The sequence below is a fragment of the Globicephala melas genome, chromosome 8, assembly GCF_963455315.2.
Source record: "Globicephala melas chromosome 8, mGloMel1.2, whole genome shotgun sequence".
Lineage (NCBI taxonomy): Eukaryota > Metazoa > Chordata > Mammalia > Artiodactyla > Delphinidae > Globicephala > Globicephala melas.
In genome coordinates, this window is record NC_083321.1 from 46874866 (window position 1) to 46902238 (window position 27373).

Below are 27373 nucleotides of genomic sequence, written 5' to 3' on the forward strand. Positions count from 1 at the left end.
TTTCTGTCTTCCCTAATGCCCTGTAACCTTATTGAGGACAGGGAATTTTCATTGTTCAAACTTGCATTCCTAGAGCTGGCTCATTGTTCAAATTTCGTTCCTAGTGCTGGCACATCGACAGTGTCTGTACATGTTGAAAGAATGAATGAGGTAGATGTAAAGAAAGTAGTTTAAAGCAGGCATTTTCAGCAATAATAAGAATATCTTTGGTACCTATTTTGATTCGTTCTGCACAGCCCTCTATGGTTGTCAGTAGCAATTATTTTCTCTTTAAGGAACTGCATCTCAGAGAGAAAAAGTGTGCTCTGGGAACCTGTATTAGTTTTCTGTGGCTGCTATAACAAATTATCCCGAACTTGATGTCTTAAAACAATACACGTTGTTATCTTATAGGTCTGTATGTTAGAAGTCCTACACTGGGCTAAAATCAAGGTGTTTGCCAGACTGCGTTCCCTTCTGGAGGCTCCAGGGTAAAATCTGTTTTCTTGCCTTTTTCAGATTTTAGAAGCTGCCCACATTCCTTGGCTCATGGACCCTTTCCTCCACTTTCAAAGCCAGCAACAGTGGGTTGAGACTTTCGTACGTTATATTATTACTTTGGCCTCTTCTGCCTCCCCTTTCTACTTTTAAGGACCCTCATAAATACATTGTGTCCTCCCAGATAATCCAGGATAATCTGTTTTAAGGCCAGCTGATTTGCAACCTTTATTCCATTTGCAACCTGAAGTCCCCTTATGTATAAGGTAACATCATTATAGGTTCCAGGGACTAGGATGTGGACATATTTGGGGCTGGTGAGGAGACATTATTCTGCCTACCACAGAAGGTCTCAAGAAAAAGAGAGAATTTAAATAAGCCTTACAGGATGGAAGGATTCCCTCTGGCAGAGTTGGGGGAAGAATGTTCCAGAGGGAGAGGGGGGCACAAGCAGCAAACAAGGTGAGAGGTGAGGCACGTTTTTTGGAATAGCAAGTAGTTCGAAGTAACGGGAGTAGGGTACACCAGGGCTGTGGTAAATGGTTAGGGAGGTAACTCATGGGAGAAAGAACTAGAAAAGTAAACTGGGGGCAGACTGGAAGGCCCTGGACGGTAGGCTGAGAAGTTGGCATTTATTGTCTTTACAGTGGAGGGCCTCTGACGGCTTTTGAAAAGAAATGGCATAATCTGCTGTGCTTTAGAAAAATAACTCATGTCTAGGGTGGCTGTATGCTAGGACATTGAAAAGGGTCTAGTCTAGGGTGGCTGTATGCTAGGGTGTTGAAAAGGTTCTAGTCTAGGGTGGCTGTATGCTAGGATGTTGAAAAGGTTCTAGTCTAGGGTGGCTGTATGCTAGGATATTGAAAAGGTTCTAGCAAAAGTGATGCATAGGCCAGTGAGAGGAGAAAAGAGGTGGGGGGCAGATTAAGGGGACTTCAAGGAGGAAAAGAGAATCGCAGGCTGTATCAGGATTCCTTGGTTTCAGGCAGACAACTCTGGGTAGCAAAAATTTGTTTTTTGGGGGGTGCGGCCGAATTTATTGGAAGAGTATGGGGTCGCTTACAGTATCAAAAGAATAGCTGAAGATCTAAGTTTCAGGAAGAATGGGAACCAGAGCAGCTGTCGGGATTTAGGAGCAGGAGCAAATAGACAGTCTCTTCAAGGACTGCTGCCGGGATGAATTAACATGAAAAATTTTCAGTTCAGGCTTCGCTGTGTTCAAGATCCAGTTTTAGGAGAAAGTGTAGTTGGCCCAACTGTATATATCACTGAATCAGTCACTGCAGCCAAGGGGATGGAGTGTGATGATAGGCCGTGGGGCACGTGGCCACTGTAGAAGGAGAAGTGAGGGGATGGGTGGCTTCAGCCTCTGCACTGTGAGCAGAAGAGGGATTGGTTTTCCAAAGGCAGACTGACTAGATAAGAGAAATGAAGGAGAGGAGATGGACGATTTGGAGACTTACAGCCCAAACTGGGAGGAAGATTACGGCATCAACCAAAATAAAAACACAGAAGAATGAAGATAAGGCTTTGGAATAGGGATCATGAGTTCAGCTTTGAGTATGGTCGAAGTGCCACCAGAACACCCACGTATGATAAGCAGCAACAATAGGAAATTTGGGTATTGAGGTCAGAACAGAGGACACAAGTCCGGAAGTCACTTGGCTGGGAGCAAGAGGTAAGGGCCATGCGGGGAAGATGAGATCCCCAAATCCTTGAGGCATATAATTACTGTGTGGCAGTCGCCAGCATTCTTTTGCTGGTCTGGTTTCCGTCCTCATCATGAATGGTGTTGGAAGACACTGTTTCATTCTTCTCTCTGTGTTTAACGCTTGGACTCAGAACTTGATGCTTCCTCTGGATTTACAGCAGTAGCATTCAAAAGTCTGAGTTATCTCCCAGCTTGACTTTTTATTTTTCTAGCATCTTGGAATCGGCCATAGCCAACCTCACCTAGCTTACCTGTTCACACAGCTGCTTACGATCCTGGGCCAACTAGGACGTGGTTTTGAAGCGTGAATTTAAGTTTAACTTTATTATAGTGACAAGGCCTCCAAGTAGAAATGCCCAGGAGGTAACTGGAGTTATGAGACTGGCCTTTGTGTGAAAAGTCAAGATTAGAGGTAGAGATTGGGCGTCGTCTGTGTAGAGGTGATGGTTTAATCTGTGTAATTGGGTCAGCTTCCTGAGGGCATGCTTGTAGGAGTGGAGAAACAAGAGTCCTAGGATTGAGCCTTCAGGAAAACCATGTTTTAGGATGTGGGAGTAGGAAAGTGAGCCAGGATCAAAGATACAAGGAATGGTTAAATAAGTGGGAGGAATACAAATGCCGAGGGAGGAGGACATTTCAAGGAGAGGATGGTCCTTAGTACAGAAAAGTCAAGAAGAATGAAATGTGAGAAAAAAGACTTCTGGACTTTAAAGTGGTCATTGGGGAATTCCCTGGGCAGTCCAATGGTTACGACTCTGTGCTTCCACTGCAGGGGGTATGGGTTCAATCCCTGGTCGGTGAACTAAGATCCCACATGCTGCACAGAAAAAAAAAAAAAGTAAAGTGGTCACTGGTCATTGATTTTCACAAGTTTTGGTAAAATGATGGAGTGGAAGCCAGATTTCAGGGAGGTAGAAGACATGGGGACCAATCAAACCAACACATTCATTGAGCACTTAAAATGTTCATGGCACTGTGCCTGTACACTGTGCCTGTTGTGAGCTTATCACTGCCCTCCAGGAGTATCAAACCAAGTTGAGACAATGAGAAATCCATGAAAGTCTTCATTGCAATAAATTCAGAAGATGTAAGGTGGACCACGATTAATTGCCTAATGTATGATATGGGCACTGAATACCCCTGAAGACACTCCAGTTTGGAATGCTCTAAGAAAGCTTCTCTTGTCTGTTTCTGCTTCTCTTAGCCTACCCGTCCCCCTTTTGTTTAAAGGTTCCGATTTTCCATGAGTTAGGAAACAAAGTTAAGACTGTTTCCTTTAGTAAAAATCAGAATGTACTAAGTACAGTCCAGAGAAGTAACGTGTGCAGCATGTTGTGATAATCACATAGGCTCTTTCAGCTAGGGGTGACCTAGCTGCCCCAGAAGCCTCCCACAAAGTGAGTTGTTGTAACAGTAAGAATTAGGGATTATAGAATACATGAGTAGTTAGGGTGAGTCAGCACTCCTGTACTGATGGGAAGGAGTAAAGCAGCTGTTCAGCTGCAGGTAGAACAGACAGGCTTCTTCAGTTCGTGGCTTTGAGGCCATTTATTGTAGAAAAAGTGGAGCTCATGGGGCTTTTGTTTTCCTCCCACTGAGGTCTGTAGAAATGTTGCATCTCCATTTTCCTTAGTTGCCATCTTAATGTTGGCGGGAGAAGCAGTTTTTCCTTCTTCCCTATTAGTCATTAAGGGTAACGTAATGTAGGTTAAATGTAAAAAGAAACGTAGGCTCGGGGCTGGACTATTAGAAAGAGTGGTGGCACTTCCATGAGGCTGGTACAGAGTGTATCATTTCTTCTTCATGAGTGTTATCTTGACTTCGGGTGCTTTGGGTTTTTAAGAGGAGCATAAGTAGCCTCTGTTAAATCCTGCCACTAGGTAAAACTGGTCCCAAAGCAGACAGTTCGCAGTCTTCTGAGTAGGGCCTTGCTTGCCTGCCAGTTCGATGCAGCGCTTCCCTCTCAAAGAGTCACACCATTATCCTTGAGCCTCATCTTACTTGTGTAGACGTTTCCCCAGAGCCACACAGCTAAGTTAGGGGTCACACCCAGGTTTTCTGAACTGTGCAGCTTGAGCACTGTGCGTCAAGAATTGCACCAGGGGCTTCCCTGGTGGCGCAGTGGTTGAGAGTCCGCCTGCAGATGCAGGGGACACGGGTTCGTGCCCCAGTCCGGGAAGATCCCACATGCCGTGGAGCGGCTGGGCCCGTGAGCCATGGCTGCTGAGCCTGCGCATCCGGAGCCTGTGCTCCGCAACGGGAGAGGCCACAGCAGTGAGAGGCCCGCGTACCGCAAAAAAAAAAAAAAAGAATTGCACCAGAATGCTGTCAGAAGTCAGGAGACTTTACTTTTAGAACTGACATTAACTAACAGTGTGATGATGTATAGTTTCCCCTCCATGGGCCTCAGTTTTCCCAATTTCTCTGGTTTCGGTGATTTGTCAGAATGAGCCAGCTCTGAAATTTTAGGATATATCTTTATTTCTGCACAAACAGATTCAGCCTGGTAATTCCAGGGTTGGCCTAGTAGCATATTTTTCCCTAGTTGAGGCAAATGGTCCAGCACATTTTCTTTTGATGACATTACTTCAGAGAAAAGTGGCTTGTTTGTAAATGGAATAATATAAGTAATGGTGAAATTGCTTGAGATTAGAGAATCAGGGCAGTGAGGTGTAATGAAAGAACACTGAACTGAAGGCTCAGACAGCTGGGGTCTTGTCTCAGTATTGACATTAAATCATTCTGGGACCTTGGACAGTCACTTGATCTATCCTGGGCCTTAGTTTCCCCATTTATAAAATCAAAACATTGAACTGACATCTCTAGTTCCCAGCTATGCAGTTCCAGGATCAGTTCCCAGAGTAATTATCTGTTGCTGTTGAACTTCCTGGAGCCCAGACAGATCACAGTGATGTTTATGTTCCTTGCCTAGGAGTATTTACCACTAACTGGCCGGATTGTCTGCTGTTTCTAAGCAGAGCACAGGCCGTGACTTCTGACCAAGAAAAACGATTGCTGCATCAGCTCCGAGAAATCACCAGGGTCATGAAAGAAGGAAAATTCATTGACAGACCCACTCCAGAGAAAGAAGCTGAGGAGGCCCCTTACATGGAGGACTGGGAAGGTAAACAGTGTCTTCTTATCTCTTTGTTAACCATCAGCCCAGAAAAGAGATCTTACAGAATTTTTAAAAGTCAGCTTTATTACGGAGGTATCATGTGGATACAATACAGTTCACCAGTTTTAAGTGTGTAGTTGGATAAGTTTTGACAAATGTGTAGAGTTATATAATCATACCATAGTGATGATTTAGTCATGCTATTTCCATCATCTCAGAACGTTCCCACCCACTTTGCTGCTAATCCCCTCCCGCTCTGGCAACAGCTGAACTGCTTTCTGTCCCTAGAGTTTTACCTTTTCTATATAGATGGATCACACTGCACGTGCTCTTTTGTTTCTGGCTTTGTTGATTTAGTATAACGCTTTTGAGCCTCATGTGTTGAGTGTATTAGTAGTTCTCGCTCTCTTTTAATTGCTGAGTAGTGTTCTGTTGTCTGGATGTAGTTTGTTTCTCCATTCACCAGTTCAGGAACATTTGGGTGCCAGCTTTGAGCTATTATGAAGCAATCTACTATGAACTTTTGTGTACGTGTTTTTGTTGGAACATATATTTGTGTATATATCTAGGAATGAGGTTTTGGCGTTTTATACATGTATGTTCAACTTTGTTAGAAACTGTCAATCTGCTTTCCAGAGTGGCTCTGCCATTTTGCCTTCCCACTGGAAATGTATGAGAATTGCAGTCCTCCACATCCTTGGTAACACTTGGTATCATCAGTCTTTTTAATTTTAGCTATTCAAGTGAGTGTATAATGGTATCTAGCTTGTGACTTTAGTATGCATTTCCCCAGTGACTAATGATGTTGAACATTTTTTCACACACTTATTTGCCATCTGTATATCTTTGGTGAAGTTTGTTCACATTGTTTGCCACTTTCTTTATTGAGTTGGTTGTGTTCTAGTTGCAAGGGTTCCTTCTATAGTCTGGATATAAGTTGTCAGTTATGAATTTTGCAAATATTTTCTCCTAGTCTGTGGCTTGCCTTTTTATTTTCTTAGTGACATCTTTTCAAAGAACAGAAGTTTTTTTCATTTTGATGAAGTCCAGTTTATCATTTTCTCTTTTATGACTCACTTTCATTGTGTGCGTTTAAGAAATCTTTGCCTAACTCAAAGTTTGCCTAACTCCTCTGTTTTCTTCTAGAAATTGTATGGTTTTAGCTCTTACATTTAGGCCTGTGATCTATTTTTAGTTATTTATATATGGTGTGAGGTATCAGGACTGAGGTTAATATTTTTCATATTGATATCCTATTGTTCCAGCTTATTTTGTTACATTTAATTACCTTGGTGTGTTGGTTGGAAATCAACCAACCCTTCCCCTTTTGGAAAATGGAAAATCATTTGCCCATGTATGTGTGGATGTATTCTGGACTTACCATTTTTTTTTTATAAATTTATTTATTTATTTTTGGCTGCGTTGGGTCTTCGTTGCTGCGCGCGGGCTTTCTCTAGTTGTGGCGAGCAGGAGCCAGTCTTCATTGCAGTGCATGGGCTTCTCATTGCGGTGGCTTCCCCTGTTGCGGAGCATGGGCTCTAGGCGCGCGGGCTTCAGTAGTTGTGGCACACGGGCTCAGTAGTTGTGGCTCACAGGCTCTAGAGCGCAGCCTCAGCAGTTGTGGCACACGGGCTTAGTTGCTCCACAGCATGTGGGATCTTCCCGGGCCAGGGCTTGAACCCATGTCCCCTGCATTGGCAGGCGTATTCTTAACCACTGCGCCACCAGGGAGGCCCCTGGACTTACTATTCTGTTTCACTGATCTATGTGTCTATACTTAACACCAGTGCCATAATGTCGTTATCACTGTGTCTTTATATTGTCTTGAAGTCAGGTAGCCCAAGTTCTTCAACTATGTTTTTTTCCAAAATTATTTTGGTAATTCTAGGCACTTCACATTTTCATATAAATTTAGAATCAGTGTGTCACTTTCTACAAAAAGAAAAAAGCCTGATGGGATTTTAATTGGCAAGAAGTTGGATTCACTCTTACGCTGCTGGTGGGGATGTAAAATACACCCACACTGGAAAAAAGTTTGGCCGCTTCCTAAAAAACTAAATATGTAGCTACTACACAGCCTTGCAGTTGTACCTCTGGACAGTTATCCCAGGGAAATGGAAAGTTTTATGTTCAGATAAAGCTTGTACGTAAATATTTATAGCAGCTTTATTTGTCATAGCCCCAAAGTGCAAACAACCCAAACGTCCTTCAACAGGTGAAGTTGAAGTTAAACACTGTGTTGGTACGTACATACTGTGAAGTACTACTCAGCAGTAAAAAGGAATGGACTGTTGATACATGCAGCAACTTGCATGAATTTCCAGATGACTATGCTGAATGAAAAAAAGCTAATTCCAAAAGGTTATATAATGTGTTTCTATTTATATAACATTCTTGAAATGGCAAAATGATAGAAATGGAGAACAAACTAGTAGGTGCCAGAGGTTAAGGAGGGAGTGGGAGCAGGAGGGAATGGGTGTGGCCAGAAAAGGGCGACATAAGGGATCCTTGTGGTGATAGAAAACCTCTGTATATTGACTGTATCAGTATTAATATCCTTGTTGTGATATTGTAGCATATAGTTTTGCAAGGTGTTACCGTTAGAAGAAACTAGGTAAAGGGTACATGGGATTTCTGTATTATTTCTTATAACCAGATGTGAATCTACGATTAACACAAAATAAAAAATTAGTTTAGAAAAGCAATGCAAGAAATTATAAGGGAAAGGATAGTGTTTTACATAGTGCACATAAACCTTTTCTGTAGATCAGAGAGTTTTCAAAGCCAGCACTAAACTGGAAAAAGATTCGTAACAAATATGATTGATATCAGCAAAGAAGCTGATATCTTTAATATACAAAAAGTTCTACAACTAATTTAGAAAACACTGATATCTGCCTAGATATGCAGTGCACAAAAGAAAACAGTGCAACTGGCTACAAAACAGAAGAAAAATTATTCCATTCTCACTAGTAATCAATGAAATGAAAATTGGAATTCCTTTTTTTCTTGCAAATTGCAAATCTTCATTATATAACCTTGTTCCCAAATAAGGTAAAAAGTTTTTATCTCATTTATTTTCTACCTACTGCTTAGGTTTTGTTGAAATTAGGTAGAATTTTAGCTATAAGTGATGTTAGCTTTTACAGCCTTTTCTCTTTTAAGTATTTAACAATGGCATTAAATTTCTAACCACATTATCAATGATTATTTTACATTGATAATTCTTATTGATTTCATTTTTTACCACTTGTGTACAGTATCTTCTTTCTTGAATTTAAATTTTTGATTAATTTTTGTATCTGTCAGAATACTTCCTTAAGCCCCTCCCCCCACAAAAAATTTGAATTTGTACAGATTCATCAGCATATGTCTCCGTATGGATTTTTCAAGGTATTTTTACCTAGCATTTATCCATCTGAAGACTTGAGTTATTTTTTCAAGTAAAGAATATTTTCTTGTAATTTTATTGCTTCCATTTAACCTGTTCTGCCCTCTCATTGTAGAATTCTAGTAATTCTGAGATTCGATCTTGGATGGGTCTTCTGTGCAGCTTATCTTTTTTCTCATGATTTCCATTTCTTTGCCATATTTATCTTTGTCCTGGGAGAATTCCTCACCTTGAACTTCTACTATATTAATTTGGTTCTCAGTCATGTTTATTTCAACCTACTCTTTTCTTCCTCTATTAAGTTTAAATTTTTTTTTGTAATGATGAGTTTCTAACAGCTCTCTATTACACTGTGTTTGCTCCCTTTTTTATATTGAAGCCTGGTTGGTTTTATACATTCAATAACCTGTTGAATATTACCAGGAACATCAATTATAAGCTGATTGACATTAACTCTTGTTTCCTGCATTGACTTTTTTCAGGGGCTATTTACATAGTTTGCTTAGTTTGGTTCCTGTTGTGAGCTGCTGATTTCCTCGTAGGACCAGTGAGTTTTTGTTGCTTGCTCATGTTTCTAATGAAGTTTTGGGTAACCAGTGCCTTGGCTGATACGGGCTACCTAAGTAGTTATGTGAGTCACTATTTGATTCTCCTCAGCAGGCTTCCCCCTCGTAAACCAAAGCAGATAGTCATGGGATTCCAACGGCAAGCTTTGTTCCTGGTGGGGACAAGGCAGGAAAATGCCAGAGGATGGACTTCTCTTAGGCATGCAGTGGCTAGGAGCTAACTAGCAAATGGACTTCCCCAGCCTCTGCCCTTGACCAAGGAGACTGTGAGGGCCTTGGGTAGCAAAGCTCCAGTTTACCTATGAGCCTGGGAACTAAGACTGCATTGGCCAGATTCTTGACATACTACTGTTAGTGCTGGTGAGGATGTGATAAGATGGACAGTTTTTTACATCACTGGTAGGACTAAAATTTATACCATTCTTCTGGAAAGTAATTTGGCAGAGTGTAAAAAAGGCTTTTAAAATGTCCATTCCCTTTGGTCTAGTTTTCATATTTCTAAAAGTCTATCTTAAAGAAATAGGGAAGTGGACATAGATTTATATTCAGGGATTTTAACTAATATGAAACTTATGATGGAAAATTGGAAAGAATCTAAATGTCTTATAGAAGAGGCATGGTAAATCATGTCAGTTACGTAGCTGTATGATGGAATACTTTGCAGCCAACTTTAAAATGCCTAATAACATGGAGAAGGGCTCACGACACAATGTTGAATGAAAAAAATCTGGGTACAACATTTTATATACAGTATGATCCCTCTTTGTTAAAAAAAAGAGAAAGATATATGTTTATATGTGATAAAAAGGCCACAGGTAACACAACACATTGTTGTCAGTGGTGGGATTCTAGGTGATTTGTGTTTTCTTTTTAAAACTTGTCTGTGGTTTTCATATTTTCTACAACTGAGTCTGTGTGACTGTTTTTTCCTCCTAATTATAAACGTTGTAAAAATGTCTCTCCACACTCTACATGGCACCAAAAAAGACCCCTGCTTTTCAGAATTTGTAGGCAAAAAGATGGTTTATGTCAGGGTTCAATTTGCCAATTATCATAATGTGCAAATGGATTTCAAATCCTCCAGCTTTCCCATTGTGCGCCGAGCATGGCTGCTGTTGCCAGCACTGGCATATGAGCTCCAGCACGGCCCATCTGCTGCTCAGGCGCGGCTTGGCTGACACAGATGTATTTCATTTTGTTCTTCAATTTGGCAACATTTTCTCTTTTCTCATTATCATTGCTGGGATTCATTTTGTTTACCAGTTTGTTGTTTTCTTTTGTTCCCTTTTGTGAAGAGGAAGAAGCCAACAATGGAAATTCTGCCTTCTGAAAATGCAGTCCTTGTCCTTCGGGATCTTGGACATATATTGCTAAAATGCTCTCTCTTTCTGACACTTGCAAGCCATTTCAATTGTTTTGATTAGCAGAAGGCTTTGTCCTGTATTTTTCAAAGAGCTCAGCATTCCTTTCCTCCTCCCTCCTCCCCCCCCCTCCCGGGAAGATTTGGAAATGGTTCCAAGTAGAAATTATAAACATTAGCCTTGAGCTATGCTCTCTCCATCTGGTGTTTGGTACATTTTTTTTAAACTGAGGCTCATGTTGTTTGTTTAATCTTCATCACTACTGCAGAAGCTTGAGGAGTGAGACTTAACACTCTGCCCCAAGCACCCTGCACTTAAGAAGGGATTTTCAACTGAATTGATTTGTATTTCAAAGAGCTGGGGGACAGTCAGCCAGATCGCCAAGAATTTGCTCAAGTGAAACTTGAGAACCGTTAGAATCTTCTTAGAGACTTCTTGAATGGATTTGTTGGGATAGGATGGCTGCTGCTTGAGAAGCCTGACACTTTATTTGGAAGAGACATTCTTTGTAAGACTTTGTACTGCTTTTTTCTCTAGGTTACCCGGAAGAGACCTATCCAATTTATGACCTTTCAGATTGCATCAAGCGTAGGCAAGAAACAATCCTGGTGGATTACCCTGACCCAGAAGAGCCCTCTGCCGAGGAAATAGCTGAAAGAATGGGAGTGATAGAAGAAGAAGGATCAGGCCATTTGGGGTGGGAAATGCCTACTGACCCCAGAGCTCAGGAAGATAATTCTGTTACCTCATGTGACCCAGAGGCAGAAACATGTTCCCGCTGTTTTCATGAAGAAGAGGATCCCGCTGTCGTGGCAGAGAATGCTGGGTTTGGTGCAGACAGTTACCGTGAGCAAGAGGAGACCACCGAAGAAATGTGGCCCCGCGACTTGAGAGATGAAGGGCCAGGCGTCAGTGCTGATAGAGCAGAGGCAGGGGGCATGCTGAGGAAGCGGGACCCCCACCGTTTAGAGTACAGACAGCCAGTTTGGTGAGGTGCCCATTACTCTAGTCCCAAGGTGACCTTTCTCTCCTCTCTGATTTCAACCTTGGCCCTGTGCCCTGTGTTTCATTCTCTGTGTTTAAATATCATAGACAGGCCACTGCCATGGATATCATGTGTCCTTCCTGGTGCTTACACACCTGTCACCTGTAAAACATCACAGTAATCAGTATGAACACAAGACAGCTTCCCTCTCTCTCTTCCTGCCTTTCCTCCATCAGAGAGTTGATCCACTGAGTAATTTTCTATCTATTGTGATTACAGATGGGACCACTCAGGGCAGAGGTCTGACTCTTCGTGTTAGGAGTAACAGATGGTTTACCTGTGAACAAACATCAGATTATACATGATGAGGACTTAAGGTTGTAAGAGAGAAGATTTCAGAGTCCAAAATACCTTATTCTGTGGGCCTTGAGCAGGTTAGTAGTCCGCTGAGCTCAAGAAGAAAACCTTCTGTTAGTGGGGATGGTGGGGCCAGAGCAGGGTAAGACTCTGCTGTCTGAACTGAAGCCCCTTTCTCACAGCAAGGCCCTTTTTAGGGGCATCCAGGCTGCCTCAGATCTCCACTTTTCTCCAGAGTAGAAGACTCCCACTGACCTGAGAATGAACCTAGAGGCTTATTGGGGGATGGTTTTGCTCTACTATTGCCTGGATCTCTAGCTTCCTTTATCCCTGTTCTGCTTAACAGAACTGCCAAATGCATAAGAACCTTTGTACCTCTGGTCTTCAGTGGCCAGAGGAAACTTGAGTTAGAGACTTTAGTCCTTGCCCTGCAGAGCCAAGGTTTGAGGCTTCAGGAAAGCCTGCCGAAGGGTGGTGGTCCTGCCGTGAGATGCTCAGAAGGCCAGGGAGCCGGTGATGGGGAGAGAACCCATGCGCTTATAGGCAGTCCTTGCTTAGATGCTGTTTCTGAATGTCGTACCCTCTGGGAAGTTTGTTCTCACAACAAATTCAATTGAAACAGAAGCGAGGAGGACTGAGCCTATAGACCAAGTGCCAGCCCAGCAGGGAAGCTGCAGGGACCCAATGCAGCAGTGCCCGGGAAGAGACCATTTGGAAGAGACCATTTGTTCCATATGTGGATGTCTGAGTCTGTTGAGAAAGCTGGGCAAAGTAGGAGGTCGGTTAGGACTGGGAGGACTGTGACCAAACCAAAAGCCTATCTCTGAGCTGCGATCTGTCACGCGTCTCCTTGAGGTAAGATGTATTCTGTCTAGTGAGGATGAGTGAATTCAGTTTACAGGTAAGACCTAAGAGTTTAAAGAGGACACATTCCTGAGGATATTCCCAGTCATGAAATGCAGAAGACTTGAAAATTAAGAAATCATGTAAAGGTAGACTTGGCTTTTAGAGTTCCATTGTGCCTGGCATGAGCAAGCGGCCAGGAAGATAGTTTAATCACTGTTAAATCACATAAGCATACACACTGCTGTCACAGGTACAGGATTGTATTAAGATAACGTATCAGCTACTGCTGTGAATTTGTTAGTTAATGACTACAGAGAAAAGTCACTGAAGACTGAGTCTATAGAAAGCATATTGTCTCTATCTCTGTGTGGAACATTTGATTCACTTGTAAAGAATACAGTTTAAAATGTACTGAAAACAGTCTAGATGTAACGTAATGCTGAAGGTAAAAAATAATGTAGGTGCTCTTTACTGTTTCGATAAATTAGTTTTCGTGTTGTTTCTCTTCATTCACAATGAGGGGTTGATTTATGAGAAGAGTTCTGGGAGCCTGTTTCGAGTTTCTTTTTTGCCTTAGGATATGATTCCCTTATTAGAGGTATGTATTTGTTTCCTTCTAGCTTATTCACTCATTTATTCATTCAGCAGACACTGCTCAGAGCTAGGCAGTGGGAACAGAAGGCTCAATTCCTACCTTTAAAAAAACTCAGTTGAATGTGGGAGCCGTATCCAATTTATTTTTAAAAATGAACTGTGAACTATAAAAGGGCTCAAGATCGAGAATTCTGCAGGCAGAGAAATGTTGGTCACAATTCCATCCTTGTCTATTCTAGTTGTAGAATCTGGCCAGTTCCTTAACCCCAAGAACCTTGGCTTTCTCACTCTAAAGCTGGCGGGTCAAAGTCCAGGTCTCACAGGGTAGTTATGAGGATTAAATGAAATCATCAGTGCCTATAAAACAGCACTATCCTATCTCATACAGGATAACCACTCAATAAGCGGTAGCCACTTTACTTTTATTGTACAAGGTTTTATGCTGTATTTGAGATACGGACCCAAATCTATAGGAGCACCAAAAAAGATCATTTTTGCTAAAGTACTTCAAGAAACTTCACAGAGGAGGTGGGTCTTGAGGGATGCTAAGAACTCCAGCTGTGCAAGGAAGAGAAAGGACATTCTTGGCAGAAAGGGTGGTGTTAGAGCAGTGGGGTGTGAAAGTAAAAGGACGAAGTTCAGGTATTTTGATGAGGCTGGTATGTAAGGTGTCACATAACCAACTCTTTTTTGGAATGTTAATCTTTGGGGGAAATTGGCTTACAGAAATAGTTCCTGCTGGAAGTACTAAGACCTCATGATAGCTCTTGCTGCCATGGTTCTTGGTGGGTTTGTATAGCAGGAATATATTTATGTATTTATATTTCAAAAATTTTAATGTACTTCTCAATAATTTCAGATTAGGCAGTCCTTTTTGGATTTTTCAGAATTATGTTATTCTTCAGGGATGACAATTATATTTGTATATACAATCCAGGAGGACCAGAAGCATGGGACTGGCTTTTGTTGTCATGCCTGCTGTCTCTTTCCTCCTGGTCTTCATTTCTCCAGAACTGATCTGGGCTGAGTCCCCTGGCACTAGGTCTGCAGTGACTTTTAGGCACCGTGGCAGAGCACAGTCATACCTCTGGGGGCAGATAGTTGGCCCAGGAAACAACTGCATCACCTGGGACCATGCTTGGTAAATCAGGTGGGTGATCCGGCCAGGAGATCCCCTTTCCTGGTCAGAATAAGAGCACAAGGAGAGTACATCCTTAGTTCCAGGACTAGTGCTATGTGAGCTCAGGAGCCAGGCCCAGAGAGCTGCATAGAGGAGTGCGGGCACGTTTGGCCTCTAGAAGAGATGCCTTGTGAGGACCCCACTCTCTGCACCCTCTATGGCCTGGATGATCCAATGACTTATGGTCCAGTCTGGGACACTTTGGGAAAAGGGAGCTTTAATTATGCCAGGATAATAGCTGTAAACTAAGACTTGGGAAAAGGGAGCTTTAATGACGCCAGGATAATAGCTGTAAACTAGGACTCTCCATGGACCCTGTCCAGGGCTAATTTACGAGGTTTGTCTTTAACCTGACCACTAAACAACGAAAATCTCTTTCCTTTTTAGTAGTTCCCTGCAAATGTTATTTCCCAGAGGCAGAGCCAAGGAGAGAGGCCACAGTTCAGGTAGGAAATGCTGTTGACCACAAAAAACTCCAAATCTGGGGTAATAAATAAACCAACCCTACTTACTACCACACTCTTAAGATTCCCTCAACCCAGACTATTTAGGTACCAAAGGAAAATCTAATACTTCAGCTACCCAGCAATGAGAAAAACGTGAAGTATCACAGACTTTGCCTTGACCATTTTCACACAAGTGTTTCTAAAATGTACCTAACCTTGTTTTTCCTTTCCCATTTTCTTATACAAAGTAAATAGGCCAGATTTCTCCTTTTTCTTGATTACTCCTTAACTTCTCTAAGCACCAGTTTCCTCACTTATGCACTGGGAATAATCCCCCCTCGCAATGCTGTGTGTAGTGTCTGTCCAGGGTGTAGCCTGTGCTAGGTGCTCACGCCAGTGCCATCAGCAGCGTCACACTCTGTCATCAGGTCCTGTGCTGCTGGGCTGTCGCCCTTGACACCCTCCAAGGCTACCCTGACTGCTGGGAATGGCCCAGAGCACAGGTCCTGCAATCTCTGGGTGACTTCAGTTTTTACCTCCCTCAGGATCAGACCCATAGCCTTCCTGTCTGCTTCCAGCCACAACTGCAGCCTCCCTTGCTGTTGGCTTCAGATCTGCCACAGGCCGAAAAGAAAATTCCCAAGTGTGTAGTGTGTCCAAGTCCTGTTTAAACAGGTTAGGCTGCTCTGCATAGGGCTAGAGGAACCCAGTGGCTGGGTCTTCATGTTATTTCTACCACTTGGGCCTTTCTCACCTTTTTTCAGCTCTATGGCCCTGTTTTTGTTTGTGCGGGGCAGGCCCACAGGGGTTTACTTAGGAAGCAGCAGCCCATTCTTCCAGCTGGCACAGCTGACCCTGCAGAGGATGCTCTAACTTAAGTACCTTCTGTCCTTACCCTTCTTCTAGCCCATCCAGCCTCTGCGTGTGTGGTTCTGACCATCCTTAACTTGACGAGCACGGCCAGAGGGAAGACAGTTTCCACCCATATGTGATGGTTTCTAAACAAGCTATGATCCCCTTGTTACCACCACCTCCTGCCCACCCCTGAGGCTCTTAGGACAGAAGGAATGAATGATGTAGAAAAAAACTTTTAGGTAAGAAACATGTCTTTTTCTTTTATAGGGGGAAAAAAGTGCACAGCAGTGTTGAAACAGGTCAAGTTTAATTTGTTGATATATGGTTTGTGGTCTGTACTTAGACAAACACTAAGTTCTACAACATACATAATGTCAACATGGGAAAATACCAACTTTGTCATTGCACATACCAGTAAATAAATACATTTGCTCCAGAATACCAAAGAGTTTATTCAAAAAGTCACTTAATAAAAGCACAGTTTTGCAAGTTTGTCTAAAACTTGATGATTTTGAACAAAAATAAAATGTCTGACCACTCCAAAATAGGAAAAGACAATCTTGTGCAAATAGACGTACACATTCTAGGCATTATGAAAACTGGCTAAATGTATGCTCCCAACAAGGGAAGTGTCACCATCCTAAGTCCCCTTAGTCACCAAATGCAGGATCAAAGAGGCCAGAGTCGGGCTTCCCTTTCTAAGCCACTCTGTTACTCTCTAGGAAATTCTGGATCTTGGCCTCATCTCCAACTCTGCCTGGACCTTGATAGAGAAGGAGAGAGGGACAACAGAAGAGAAGAGGAAAGGGGTGTGACGTCTTTCTTAGGAAAGAAAAAAGGCACGGTGATGAGCTAGAAAGTGATGAGAGCAAGGATCAACTTTCATTCACCCTGAATCCTACTGCAAGCTGTTGACAGTCCAACCTCCTTATTTCGTAGGTGAGAAAACAGACCTAGAGAAATCACGTGGTTTGCTCAAAACCACATGGTTACTAAGTGCAGTAGTGCTTTCTGTAAGACCAACTTGCCTCTCAACTTGGTTGGAATTCAAAACCCAAACCCGTCCCAAATACTTCTGCTGTACCTTTCCCCCCATATCCTGAGATGACAGAAAATTACAAACAGGAGGTATGGAAGGACAGGTGACCACTAAACTCAAACAAGAGCCCATCCTTTGGCCTGTTCCTGGGGCTGCTAAAGTTCTACAAGCCAGGGCCCAGGGCAGTGTAGGGTCCCAACGCCAGGCCCTGAGTGCAGGGGAGTCAGGCCCCACTCAGTGCTGGGCACCAAACTCATTCAGCTATCTGGAAAAATGTGCCCTGAGGGCCACCTGGCATCCTGAGGTCACAGGGGCATCTCAGCTGGGGTGAAGAATTGTAGAGAGGGGCAGGCTGGTGTTCCCGCAGGAAGGGAAAGCCAGGGACTCCATCTAGGAGATGGAATTTGTGCTTGCATAGCAAAGCCATGGGCACAGCCAGCCCAGCCTCTCCCCTCACTGTAAGGAAAGCACATCACTGTGGCTTGCTAAATTCAGAACTGCCTCTAAATATACGGTAAATTCATTTAGAAATGCCCCACCATTTCCAGAGCAAACAACGATGTCTGCGTCTTCAATTTTGTTGCCCTTGTCAGTGAAGGAGGTGGGCCCCAAATGTTGTCTTCTAGCCTGTGATTGTCACACTCCCTGGCTTTTAACACCTGTCCTCAGCATGGGTCTGGACCTTACATGCTCGTTCTGAATTAGTGTCATGATTTTTAAGGCACATTCAACTAGAATAAGTTCAAATTCATCCAAAAGCACACATGCAACACACCAATTTCTTCAGGTAATGCAAAGTGGGAACTGAAGAACTGAACTTTTGGGGATGGCGTCTTCCCAATCAGAACCTTGGGAGAAAGAGTTGGTACTTTCCCAAGTATACTTTCTGATCAAAGAGCACGAAATGAACAAAATCCACCGGTGATCATAACTACATCCTTATTCCTTTCCTATTCATCTGTAGAAATATGATTGTAATAGGAAACCTCAATTGATTGTTCACAGATTGCCCTTTGCCCCAAATACACACAGAGACACACAGACAGACACAGAGCACCTTGGAGCCAGAAGGAAAGAAAAGCCAGAATTGGGGAAGAGTTAAGGAAGTGAACTTCACTGCTCTGTAGAACTGTTTGGGCGTGTGGCCCCAGGAGGAGGGAGTTAGAGCTAGGAGCAGTTACAGAGGAGCTGCCTAAGGTCCCAGCTACCCAACACCCTTAGGGACTGCTCATTCCATCATCAAGTTCCCTGCCCAACCAAGGACCATCTGGTTAGAGGGTATGAAGGGCAAGAACTCTTCCTGTGGGAGAGGCTGAGCCCAGGTGGCCTTCAGGGGCCCTGGCAGCTTTATGAGTCTTTGGGCCCATGGCTATGAGGCCAGTGGTCAAGGAGAACCAGCATCACCAGGAATGGGGTCTTCAGAACAGACCTCCTTGCGAGGCTGGGGTCTTAAGCAGGTGACTCGAGTACTCTTGCTGGTCACTCAGTGCCCAACAGAGGGTTTTGTTGCTGAGCTACCCTTGTCCATGCCCAGGCTGGGACTCTCAGGCCACATTCCTGACCCTACGAAAACACCTATCAACCCCCTCCCCTGTGTACTAGAGGAAAAAGCAGGGGACTAGTTTTCCATTGTGCTTCTGATGAATTTTCCACTCTGCCCCAGGATCCCCCCTCTCATGAGGATCCAGAACCAACCTGTTCTACCTTAAAATCACTGACCCAGAGAAACAGCTTGACTAGACTTTAGAGATCATCTACTTTCCATCATTCTAAATGTCAGCAGGTCTCTCTTTTCAAAGTCAAGAAAGGAAGAGCCAAACTGGGACTATGGACAGGAGGACGGCGCGACAGTATTTCATTGGCAAGTGGACCAGCTCCGGTATAGAAGGTTCTAGTGCCCTAAAGATGGCCCCAAGTCAAGAGCTGTCCAGAAACTAGACCATGTTAACAAAACCTGGATCATTGGAGGGGCCTCTCACAGAGACATATGCCCCAGGTGTGGGCAGATCTAGCAAGATCTAGCAGATCTTGCTAGAACAAGAATGTCTTGCTTTAAGCACTCAACGTAGGAAAACCCAGATTACCAGGAAATGAGAGCATACTACTCCCACTGAAGTCAGAACAACTTCACCTCAGAGCCTTGCTAACATGTTTACTTCTTAAAAAACCGACTTCTATGTAGTCTTTCCAAGCACATCTGCTCTGAAGTGGGGAACAACCCTTGCTTGCTTCCCACTGATTTCCGATCTCCATCTGGGTGAGTAGCCTCTGTCAGGGTAAATGACAAATATGCAAGACTTCCCAAGTTGTCAGAGTAGATGGTACCATCCACGGAGGAGGGCGGCGGAGGGAGAGGTCAGGCGCAGCCCTGAACACCCACAACCCACCCGTCACACCTAGGTAGCAAAATGGGCAGCAGCCTTGCTGAGGCCTGCCCTCGGGGAGGAGCCAGGCACAGGCCAGTCACTATCAGACGGACATGCAAAAATCCAGGCAGCTTTCGGCAGGGAACTGCCCAGTTTCCCACTGAACATCCCTAAGTCTCCGGAATCAGGTGCACGGGCATGCGGACTGTGCCCCAGGAAGGTTAGAGAGAGCAGTTTCTTGGGGGATGGTGGGGACAAGGGAGCTGAAACTCCGAACTCTGCCCCTAACCAGCCAGGTGACCCAGGGCAAGTCCTACTTTCTAGATGATCTCTCAGATCTTTTGTGGTTCTGAAACATTTCCTGCTCTCCTTACCCTGTCCCATTCCCAGCTAAGAAGAACCACATACAGTCCCTCAGCAACCACAGCCCAGGCTGACTGCAGTGGGAGCTGAAGCACAGGCGGGAGCTCCAGGCACGCCTACCTGTGTGCAGTCTGGGGCTGGTGTCCTGGGGTTCATGGGGTTTGTGCAGGGACTGCTCAGCAGGGAGCTCCTGGGGAACAGCCCTGTCCCACGTGCCGCCTGTATGCTGAGCCTGCGTCCTGCAGGCCCCATCCTCTATAAGAGATCTGACCTTGGGGGCTGGCCTCCTGCTGCCTCTGTGCACACAGAGAAATCAAATGAGCTCAAACCCTAGCCACCAGCCAATTCCCACAGCCACAGCCGGGCCCCTGCAACCCTGGCAAGGTCCTGCCACTCACCTTTCCCCATGCCCGTAACTCTTCCCAGGCCCAGCTGAGGCCTTCTGAAGCTGGAGAACTTTGTGTAGTTGTAAGGGCCAGGCTCGGCTCCCCAGCCCTCTGCTCTGTAAAGTAGGTGTGCCCTAACACTTACACACACACACTCACTGGGCCCCTCACAGTTGGGCTGAGTGCACGGCCCCGCAGCCCTGCACTGTGCTTCCTCTCCCTCTACACCTCTTCCTGCCTCCCCGGCTGAAGAGGCTGCTCAGCTTGGCAAACGTGACTGCAGCAGGATACCAACCCAAGGGTCGGGGGTGGGGGCGTTGATCTTGGGGCGCAGAAAGAATTCACGCTGGTCCCTTCATATCCCCCACTCCTCTGCATCAGCAGTGGAGGCGCAGGAGCCAGTACCTGGATGGCTGGGCCCAGGAGCCCACTGAGAGCCAAAGGGTCACCTGGCACGAGGCCTATGTACAGGGGGTCGGCAAGGCTGTCTCCGCAGGCAGGCAGCTCCACTCCAGGCTGGGCAACCCCAGAGGGCACGAGGTGGCCTCTACTCGCAGGCCAGCTTGCTGTCGAAGCTGGACAGGGCAATGGCAAAGGCCTGCAGCGCACACAATGGGTAGTTGTAATCCATGGTGAACACGTCCTCTGCTACACGGCCAAACTGCATCACAATGTAGTCCGCTGGAGCCAGGCACAAGTGTGGACAGAGACAGAAGGGCAGAGCAGGGATGGCGGAGATGGGGAAGGACAGACACCCAAATCACAAGAGGGAAGAGAAAGCGAGAAGCAGAGAAGCCAAGAGAATCCCAGAGGTAAAACACAGACCAATTGGGAGAAGTGGCAGGAGAGATGGAACAGGTGGCAGAGGAGAAAGATGCATACAAACACCAGGAGACAGGGAAGAAGAGAGGAAGTCCATTCAAAGGGTGTTCCCACGCCTGAGACTCTGCTGAGTGCACAGAATCTAGGGTCAGGGCTCCAGAGAAGGTTCCTCCACGGCCTCCCAGTCATTATGGTTAGAAAGTTCTTTACACCTAATCTAAGCCGTATAATCCATGTCCTTAAACTCTGACCTCTACGGGCAGGGCTAGGTGAGCTGAACCCTGAGCTAAGGGCCCCGGGTATCACGTGGACAGTAAAGTCAGGGCAGAAACACTCACGGTCATTGCCGTGGATGATCTGGAAGTTCTTCACGGAGGCCTGAGTGACGCGCCCGTGGAAGTTGAGTACGTAGGACTGCGTGTCGTCATTCCAGACAGGCGTCTTGTTCTGCAGCTCAATGATAGTCTCCGTGTTCTTATTTTGCCAGCGTGATAGCAGCGTCTCATGCTCCTGGGAGGGCAGCCTCAGCTGAGCCAGGCCCAGGCCTTGGCACCATGACCCCCCCCAAAGAGGGATCTGCCCCAGGGGTGGGAGTCCTTAGATTTCCCTAGACCTCCAGGGCTTCTCACACTGTGTCTCCTCCACACATACACACCAGCTGGAGTTCTGCCCTTAGACGCTCATGCAGACGCTGGGATAATGGGGAAGGCGGGTGGGATGGGGTAGAGACTCACGTTGCGGGGCCGGATACAGACTCTCTCGTGAACCATGGTCATGCCTGGGACAATCACACTCATCTTCCGCGGCCCCTTGAAACCTAAAACATTTGTTTCCTAGGAAATAGCGACAGAGAACTCAACACTGGCCCTGTGAGGACTCAACTTACCTACTGGAGAGACTGGGGGGAGGGAATAAAGTTGAGCTGAGCTAGCTTCCACCACTCACATGTCTAACAGGCATCTCTAAACTTACCATGTCCGGAAGTGCGCTCCTGAATCTCCACTCTGCCCAAATGAGCTGCTCTTACAGTCCTCCTCGCTCCCCTTAAGAGCATCTCAATTCTTCCATCTGCTCAAACTACTTGGAGTCATACTTGACTCCCCCCTCTCCCTCACACCCCACTTCTAATCCATCAGCAAATGCTGTCGGCTCTCCCTTCAAATTATATTCAGAATTCAACCACTTTTCACCACCACCATCCCTCACCAAGATCACAGTACCGGCCTTTAGCTGGAATCCTTGTTTCCTCACCACCACCACCACCCCCCCCGCCTTCCTCCCCGTCATCTGTTCTCCACACAGCGGTGAGTGGTCCTGGTCAGTCAGATCATTTTCCTCTTCAGTTCAGAGTAAAAGCTGACGGTCCTCCCTCGACCTGCAAGGCCTCACGTCATACGGCCCCATTACCCCCTCTCTTCACCACTCCCCTGCATTCTCTGACCTCCTTGCTATTCCCGCTGCATGCCAGGCATCCAGGATTTTGGCACTCGCTGTGTTCTCCCCGACACCTGCACAGCTGGCTCTCACTTCCTTCTGGCCTTTACCTAAGCACTACCTTGGTGGGGCCCTCCCTGCCATCCTTCCTAAAAGGACATTCATAGGCCTCTTCCCTGCTTTATTTTTTCCTTCTTACCATTTATCAGAACATATTTATTTTGCTTATATGACTGTCTTATAGCATATCTCCCCACTAAGGGTTCACATCCCATAAGGGTCTGTATTTGTCTCTCTCTTCACTACTATCTCTTCAGAGCCTCCAATAGCACCTGGGGCTCAGTATCTGAAGAGTCAGACTGCCTCCCCAAAGCCGACCAGCAGGTGGCACCACTGGATCATACAAAACAGCTATGCATTCCCAGGCTGATGGTACCAGGTCCTCATTCTGAAATGAGATGGAGAAACCCTTTGTGTTTATATTCATTCCAGTTTGGTCATCTGTGAGCTGTGTGACATTGGCAAGTGACTCAACCTCTGATCCTAGGTTTCCTCATCTATACAATCAAGAAGATAGGATGGAGCTCTTAGGTTGAATATTCAATGAGATGATAATGCAAAGGGCCTTACAGTCCATTCAGGACCTGAACACGGGAGGGAGGACTGGAAGCTTGCACCAACAGGAACCCAGGCCTTCTGCCTCCTCCTTTGCAGGAGGCATCCAGGCTGGGCTTCAGAGAGCCAGGCCTAGTCCCCAGAACTCGCCAAGCAGATGGCCAGCTGTGTCCTGTCCCAGGCAGGGGCCACTCCACTGCGCCTCCGTGTCTGCCCGTAAAGGTAGATGGGATAGGCCACAGACAGGTAGCAAGTCCTGAGTGTCACGTCTAACTTGGAGACCAGAGACCCGGGAGCCCACGACTCACGTAGCATACAGCAGCCAGCTCCTGACGTAAGGTTCCACTTTCCAAAGGAGATGATGCCTTCTGAGGGTTGACTCCATTGTCATAAACGGTGAACTTTGTGCCCATGAGGTTGGACCTGAAGGACAGGCACGATCAGCACAGGGTCATGCACCCTGTGCCCCAAGGCTGTCCTGTGGCGAGCCTGCGAAGCATTCTGGGCCGGGCCAGGAGCGGACCTGGGGGCACAGGCACACTGCGCATGGAGTCCCCGCCTCTGGAGGCGCTTCTTGGACAGAAGGCCTCAACTTGCTCTGAGTTTAATCAAAGAGCATCTCGGTTCAGTTCAGGGAAATCTGAGTTCCACAGAAAGTCTCCCTGGAGGAACAGGAGTGGCTCCCCACACGGGAGGTGAGCCACCAGAGTAGCATCTGACAAGACTGCAGAGGGGACTCAGCGCCCCAAGGAGGGTGGAGATGTTCTACTACTCTGTCCCATTCAGCCTGTGAGCTTTGGTCCAGCCCCATCTCCAGCTTTAGCTCCTGACTGCTAAGCTTGACTTATGCTCCCAAACCGGGCACTCTTCCTCAGCACACCTTCCCTCACCTGAGGCCTAGCTCAGAGCCTTTCCCCCACCCTAAGGCTGCTTTCTCTTCCCTCAAGGGCTCACTCTCAGCCACGCCCCTTGGCACTGACCATGGGGCTAAGGCGGCTCTTCCACGGTGGCCTACGTCGTCACTGACATCCTAGGGTTTGATCCAACCCTCTTTGCGGGCCTGCATCCCCTCTGCCTAGGAGCAGCTTAGGGTAGGGCATGTGAGGCCCATCTTCAGATCGGCTCTAGGCTGGCACAGACCGGGCCTATGGTTGATCTGATAGAAACGACTTTGGGAGAGGATCGACCCCTGGCCTGGATCTCCCTCAGGGACAGGAGATGTCCTCTACAGAGCCTGCCCCTGCCTGCCCCACCCCTGCCGGCCTCCTGGGGGAGTGCTCGTACCGCAGTTTCCCGATGTAGCTGTCCCCTCCTCGAGACAAGTCTGTTGGGTCCACAGAGATGAGGTAATTGGAAGTTTTACTCTTCTTTCTCTTCCTTCCCGCCAGGAGGAACACCTTGGGAGTGGAGCAGGGTCATGTTCCAGGCCCGGCCTCCGGTCCACACACAATCACGGGTGCCACTCACACACCTGCACTCACGAGTGACTCCCTTGCTTCAGCTCTGGAACATACGTGTGTGCACACACACACACACTGACCAGGCATGGAGGCTTCTGTCTCTTTGGGGGAACTGGCAGGTCAGTGCTGGAGCTGAGGCTTCCAGTCCCATTCCAGCCCCCAGGACTTCAAGCCCACAGGGTGAAAACTGTGTGTCCAAGCCAACCTCACCTTCTTCCCATCCTCACGGTCCAGGTGCAGAAAGTAGGTGGGGTACATGCCCCGGTCCATGCCCTTCTTGTCCCGTGTGATGCGGCACTTGATGGTGATCCCCTGTGGGGCCGGCCTCAGGACGAACTCCTCAAGATCCTGGACCTCAACATCCACCGACGGCTCTGGGGCTGGGGGGCTGGGGGCTGAGGCTGCCTCCTACGGAGGAGAGAGGAGAAGCCTGAGCCCCAGGGACCCTGAACAGCTGAAACTGGTGGTCTGGTATCCAAAGCTGCCCCCAACGTGGTAATGGTGGGAGACAGGGCAGGCCCCCTGGGATGTGGACCCAGCTATCCTGGCCCTGGGACCAGCAGCTAGCTTCCTAGCCCTTCCCTCACCTCAGCAGCCCTGGGGGTGGGGAAGGAGGAAATGGGCAGGTTCTCAGGGGCCATCCTGTCCAACTCCAGCTCCCCCCAGCCCCCAGCCCGGCTGAAGAGACTGGGAGGACAGAAGAGCCCAGGCCGGAGAAGGTCCTGATAGGCACCTGGGCCCAGCCCCTGGCCCAGAAAAGCCAGCTCCCCGTCACTTCACACTCGTTCCCCTCCCAGCTGGGTGACACTGCCGTCTGCCCCTCTGCTGAGCAGGAAGCTCCGTACTCACCCTGATGGACTTCCTGCTCGTCGCAGAGCTGGGGCGGGTGTTGCTGTTCAGCTGGGAGGAGCTGGAGCTGTTCTCGTCCTCATCCTCCTCCTCCTCTTCGAAGCTCATGCTGCTGGAGACGCCTGGGCCACAGAGGAGCGGGAAGGGACGAGCGGTCACACAGGCACGCCCGGTCACCGGTTCCCAGGCTCTGAGTCACCCACACGTGCAGAGCTGCATGTACACATGTGCATCCACACACTCCCACACACAACCAGATGCACACAAGGACGCTTTCTCTCTGGTGCGTACGAGAGCTGGGGCTGGTCGCTATCCCCAGGTGCAGCCCCCCTCCCAGCTTCGGCCATCAGACCCTCCCTCTCTAGCGGTCAGGGTGCCCTGTCTCCGTGTAGCAAGTCCTGAGTTGAGCTGACCCCGCACTGGGAGCCTCCACTTCTGGCCTCAGGCCTACAGAGGCCTTGGCTAGCACAGGCCGTGAAATCTCGGGAAAGGCCCGACTCCTTACTCAGCCTGATGCGTGGGGCCCACCAACTCCTCTCCAAAGCCTGCCTGGGCCCCCTGGCTACGTGCTTCTCCACACCTGGGATGCCATCTCCAGCCCTCTCTCCAGGAAGCTGTCCCGTGGTCGGGAAACGATGTGGGCAGCAGGTTTCCTGGGAGGATCTGCCTTGCCTCTCAGCCTCCTGGCCCCGCTCCCCCTAGCTCAGCAGACAGGGGGCACGTTTCGCAAGCAGGAGCTTTTTCAAAGGAACCAAAGGGAGAGGAAACCTGTCCCCAAACCTGGGCCTCCCTGGGGGCAGATGGGGATGGGGAGAGACAGGGCTGGGCTGCGAGCTGGTTGGTTATCTTAGTTCACACTTCCCTTAACTCAGCCTTATCAGGGGCCCCTCCCTGCCCAAGTTTCTCATTGCTCTCCAAGTGTGCCCCACACCAGGGCCTGGGAGGGGCTGGAACAGACACAGGAGAGTCATGCTCCCCAAGAAGGGTGCATCTGAGAACCTGGGGCTGGGCTTGGGGGGCATCACTGGACCCCCACGGGGCTCACCCTTCCTCTGCATCGTGGCACGGACGTCCTACCCACTGGGCCGTGTGCCCCCACCAGCGGCTGTCTCCCCCTCGTCCCGGGCGTGGTCTGACTGGCCCACAGTCAGGATCCGCATGGGGCCTCGGGCCTCAGACCTGTCTTCTGCCAGTGCTGCTGGCCCGCTGGTGCCTGCAGGCCACGGACACTCCTGAGTCCCATCCAGGGGTGGGGAGGGCGGGGGGAGAGCCTGGATTCTCAGATGTCCAGGAAGAGGGTGAGGGAAGAATGGGGGGACCCTCTGAAAACTTCATTGGCAAAACCGAGTTTTTAAAAAGGAATGACAGCTGTCTGTCAGCCGAGTTTTTAAAAAGGAATGACAGCTGTCTGTCAGCCTCTGAACGATCAGTGAGCTAGGAAGGGGCATGGGCTCCGTTTCTTCTGCCGTTCCCCTACATCTGTGGCCGAGGGTAGGACTGAGATGCCTCACATCCCAGGCAGACAGCTCCCAAACCAACTGCACGGTGGAAAGGACGAGAGGGAGAACGAGGCCGGATCCGACACGGCGAGGCCACCACTCGGCACAGACGCGGCCAGCTCCACGTCGTCCAAGCTGATCTCTCTCCCTCACACACGCAGACTCACACACGTCGTAAAAACACACAGGCCCCTCAAAAAAGCCAGGTTGGCATACACTTGCTTTCCCGAATGGAGGGGCTCCCCTCCCCCGTCAACCTTCCTGCCCAAGTTGCCACAGATTCAGGCAGAAGCAAGGCTCTACCCAGAATGCTGCGGTCAGTCAGCTCCACAAGCCCACAGACCCCAACGCACCACTGTCCAGCCACGACCCAGAGGCCCGAAGCCACTCCGTGTAAAGGCTTGAGGAGACAGGGTGTCTAGCCAGCAGAGACAGGGCTCGGGGCAGGGGCCCGTAACCGTCCTTGCTCTCCAGGGATCTTCTCTGGAGAGGCAGGAGCAGAGGGAACAGACTGGTCTGTGGGGCCCAGAGGGTGGAACTGGGAGTAGGGAAGAGTCGAGGAAGCTGCCCAAGGTGGGGACGGGCTGCCGGGAGGTAGTGAGCCCCCCGGAGGGCGTGTCCTGGGCAGGGCGGAGGTAGAGGCGCTCAGGCCC

General features: G+C 47.7%; 2 protein-coding genes across 9 annotated transcripts in view; one reads left to right on the forward strand and one right to left on the reverse strand.

Annotated features, from left to right (window-relative positions):
* RIC3 (RIC3 acetylcholine receptor chaperone) overlaps window positions 1-13299 on the forward strand; it is a 49400-nt gene extending 36101 nt beyond the window's left edge. For 2 of the 8 annotated variants that reach the window (XM_030831293.2, XM_030831302.2), the window contains 2 exons: window positions 5164-5312; window positions 11162-13299. In XM_030831293.2, coding sequence (XP_030687153.1) covers window positions 5164-5312; window positions 11162-11616 — 604 coding nt within the window. In that variant the 3' untranslated portion in view covers window positions 11617-13299. Of the gene's footprint in view, window positions 1-498; window positions 580-5120; window positions 5313-11161 lie in introns of those variants that run through there. The other 6 variants (XM_030831304.2, XM_060303555.1, XR_009564900.1 and 3 more) reach the window with 5 other exon arrangements.
* Window positions 13300-18961: 5662 nt separating this feature from the next.
* Window positions 18962-27373, reverse strand: part of TUB (TUB bipartite transcription factor) — a 62370-nt gene continuing 53958 nt past the window's right edge. Inside the window, 7 exon segments of the mRNA XM_060303556.1 lie at window positions 18962-20722; window positions 21202-21373; window positions 21598-21696; window positions 23221-23335; window positions 24197-24309; window positions 24583-24780; window positions 25222-25343. Of these exon segments, the coding sequence (XP_060159539.1) occupies window positions 20589-20722; window positions 21202-21373; window positions 21598-21696; window positions 23221-23335; window positions 24197-24309; window positions 24583-24780; window positions 25222-25343 (953 nt within the window). The 3' untranslated portion in view covers window positions 18962-20588.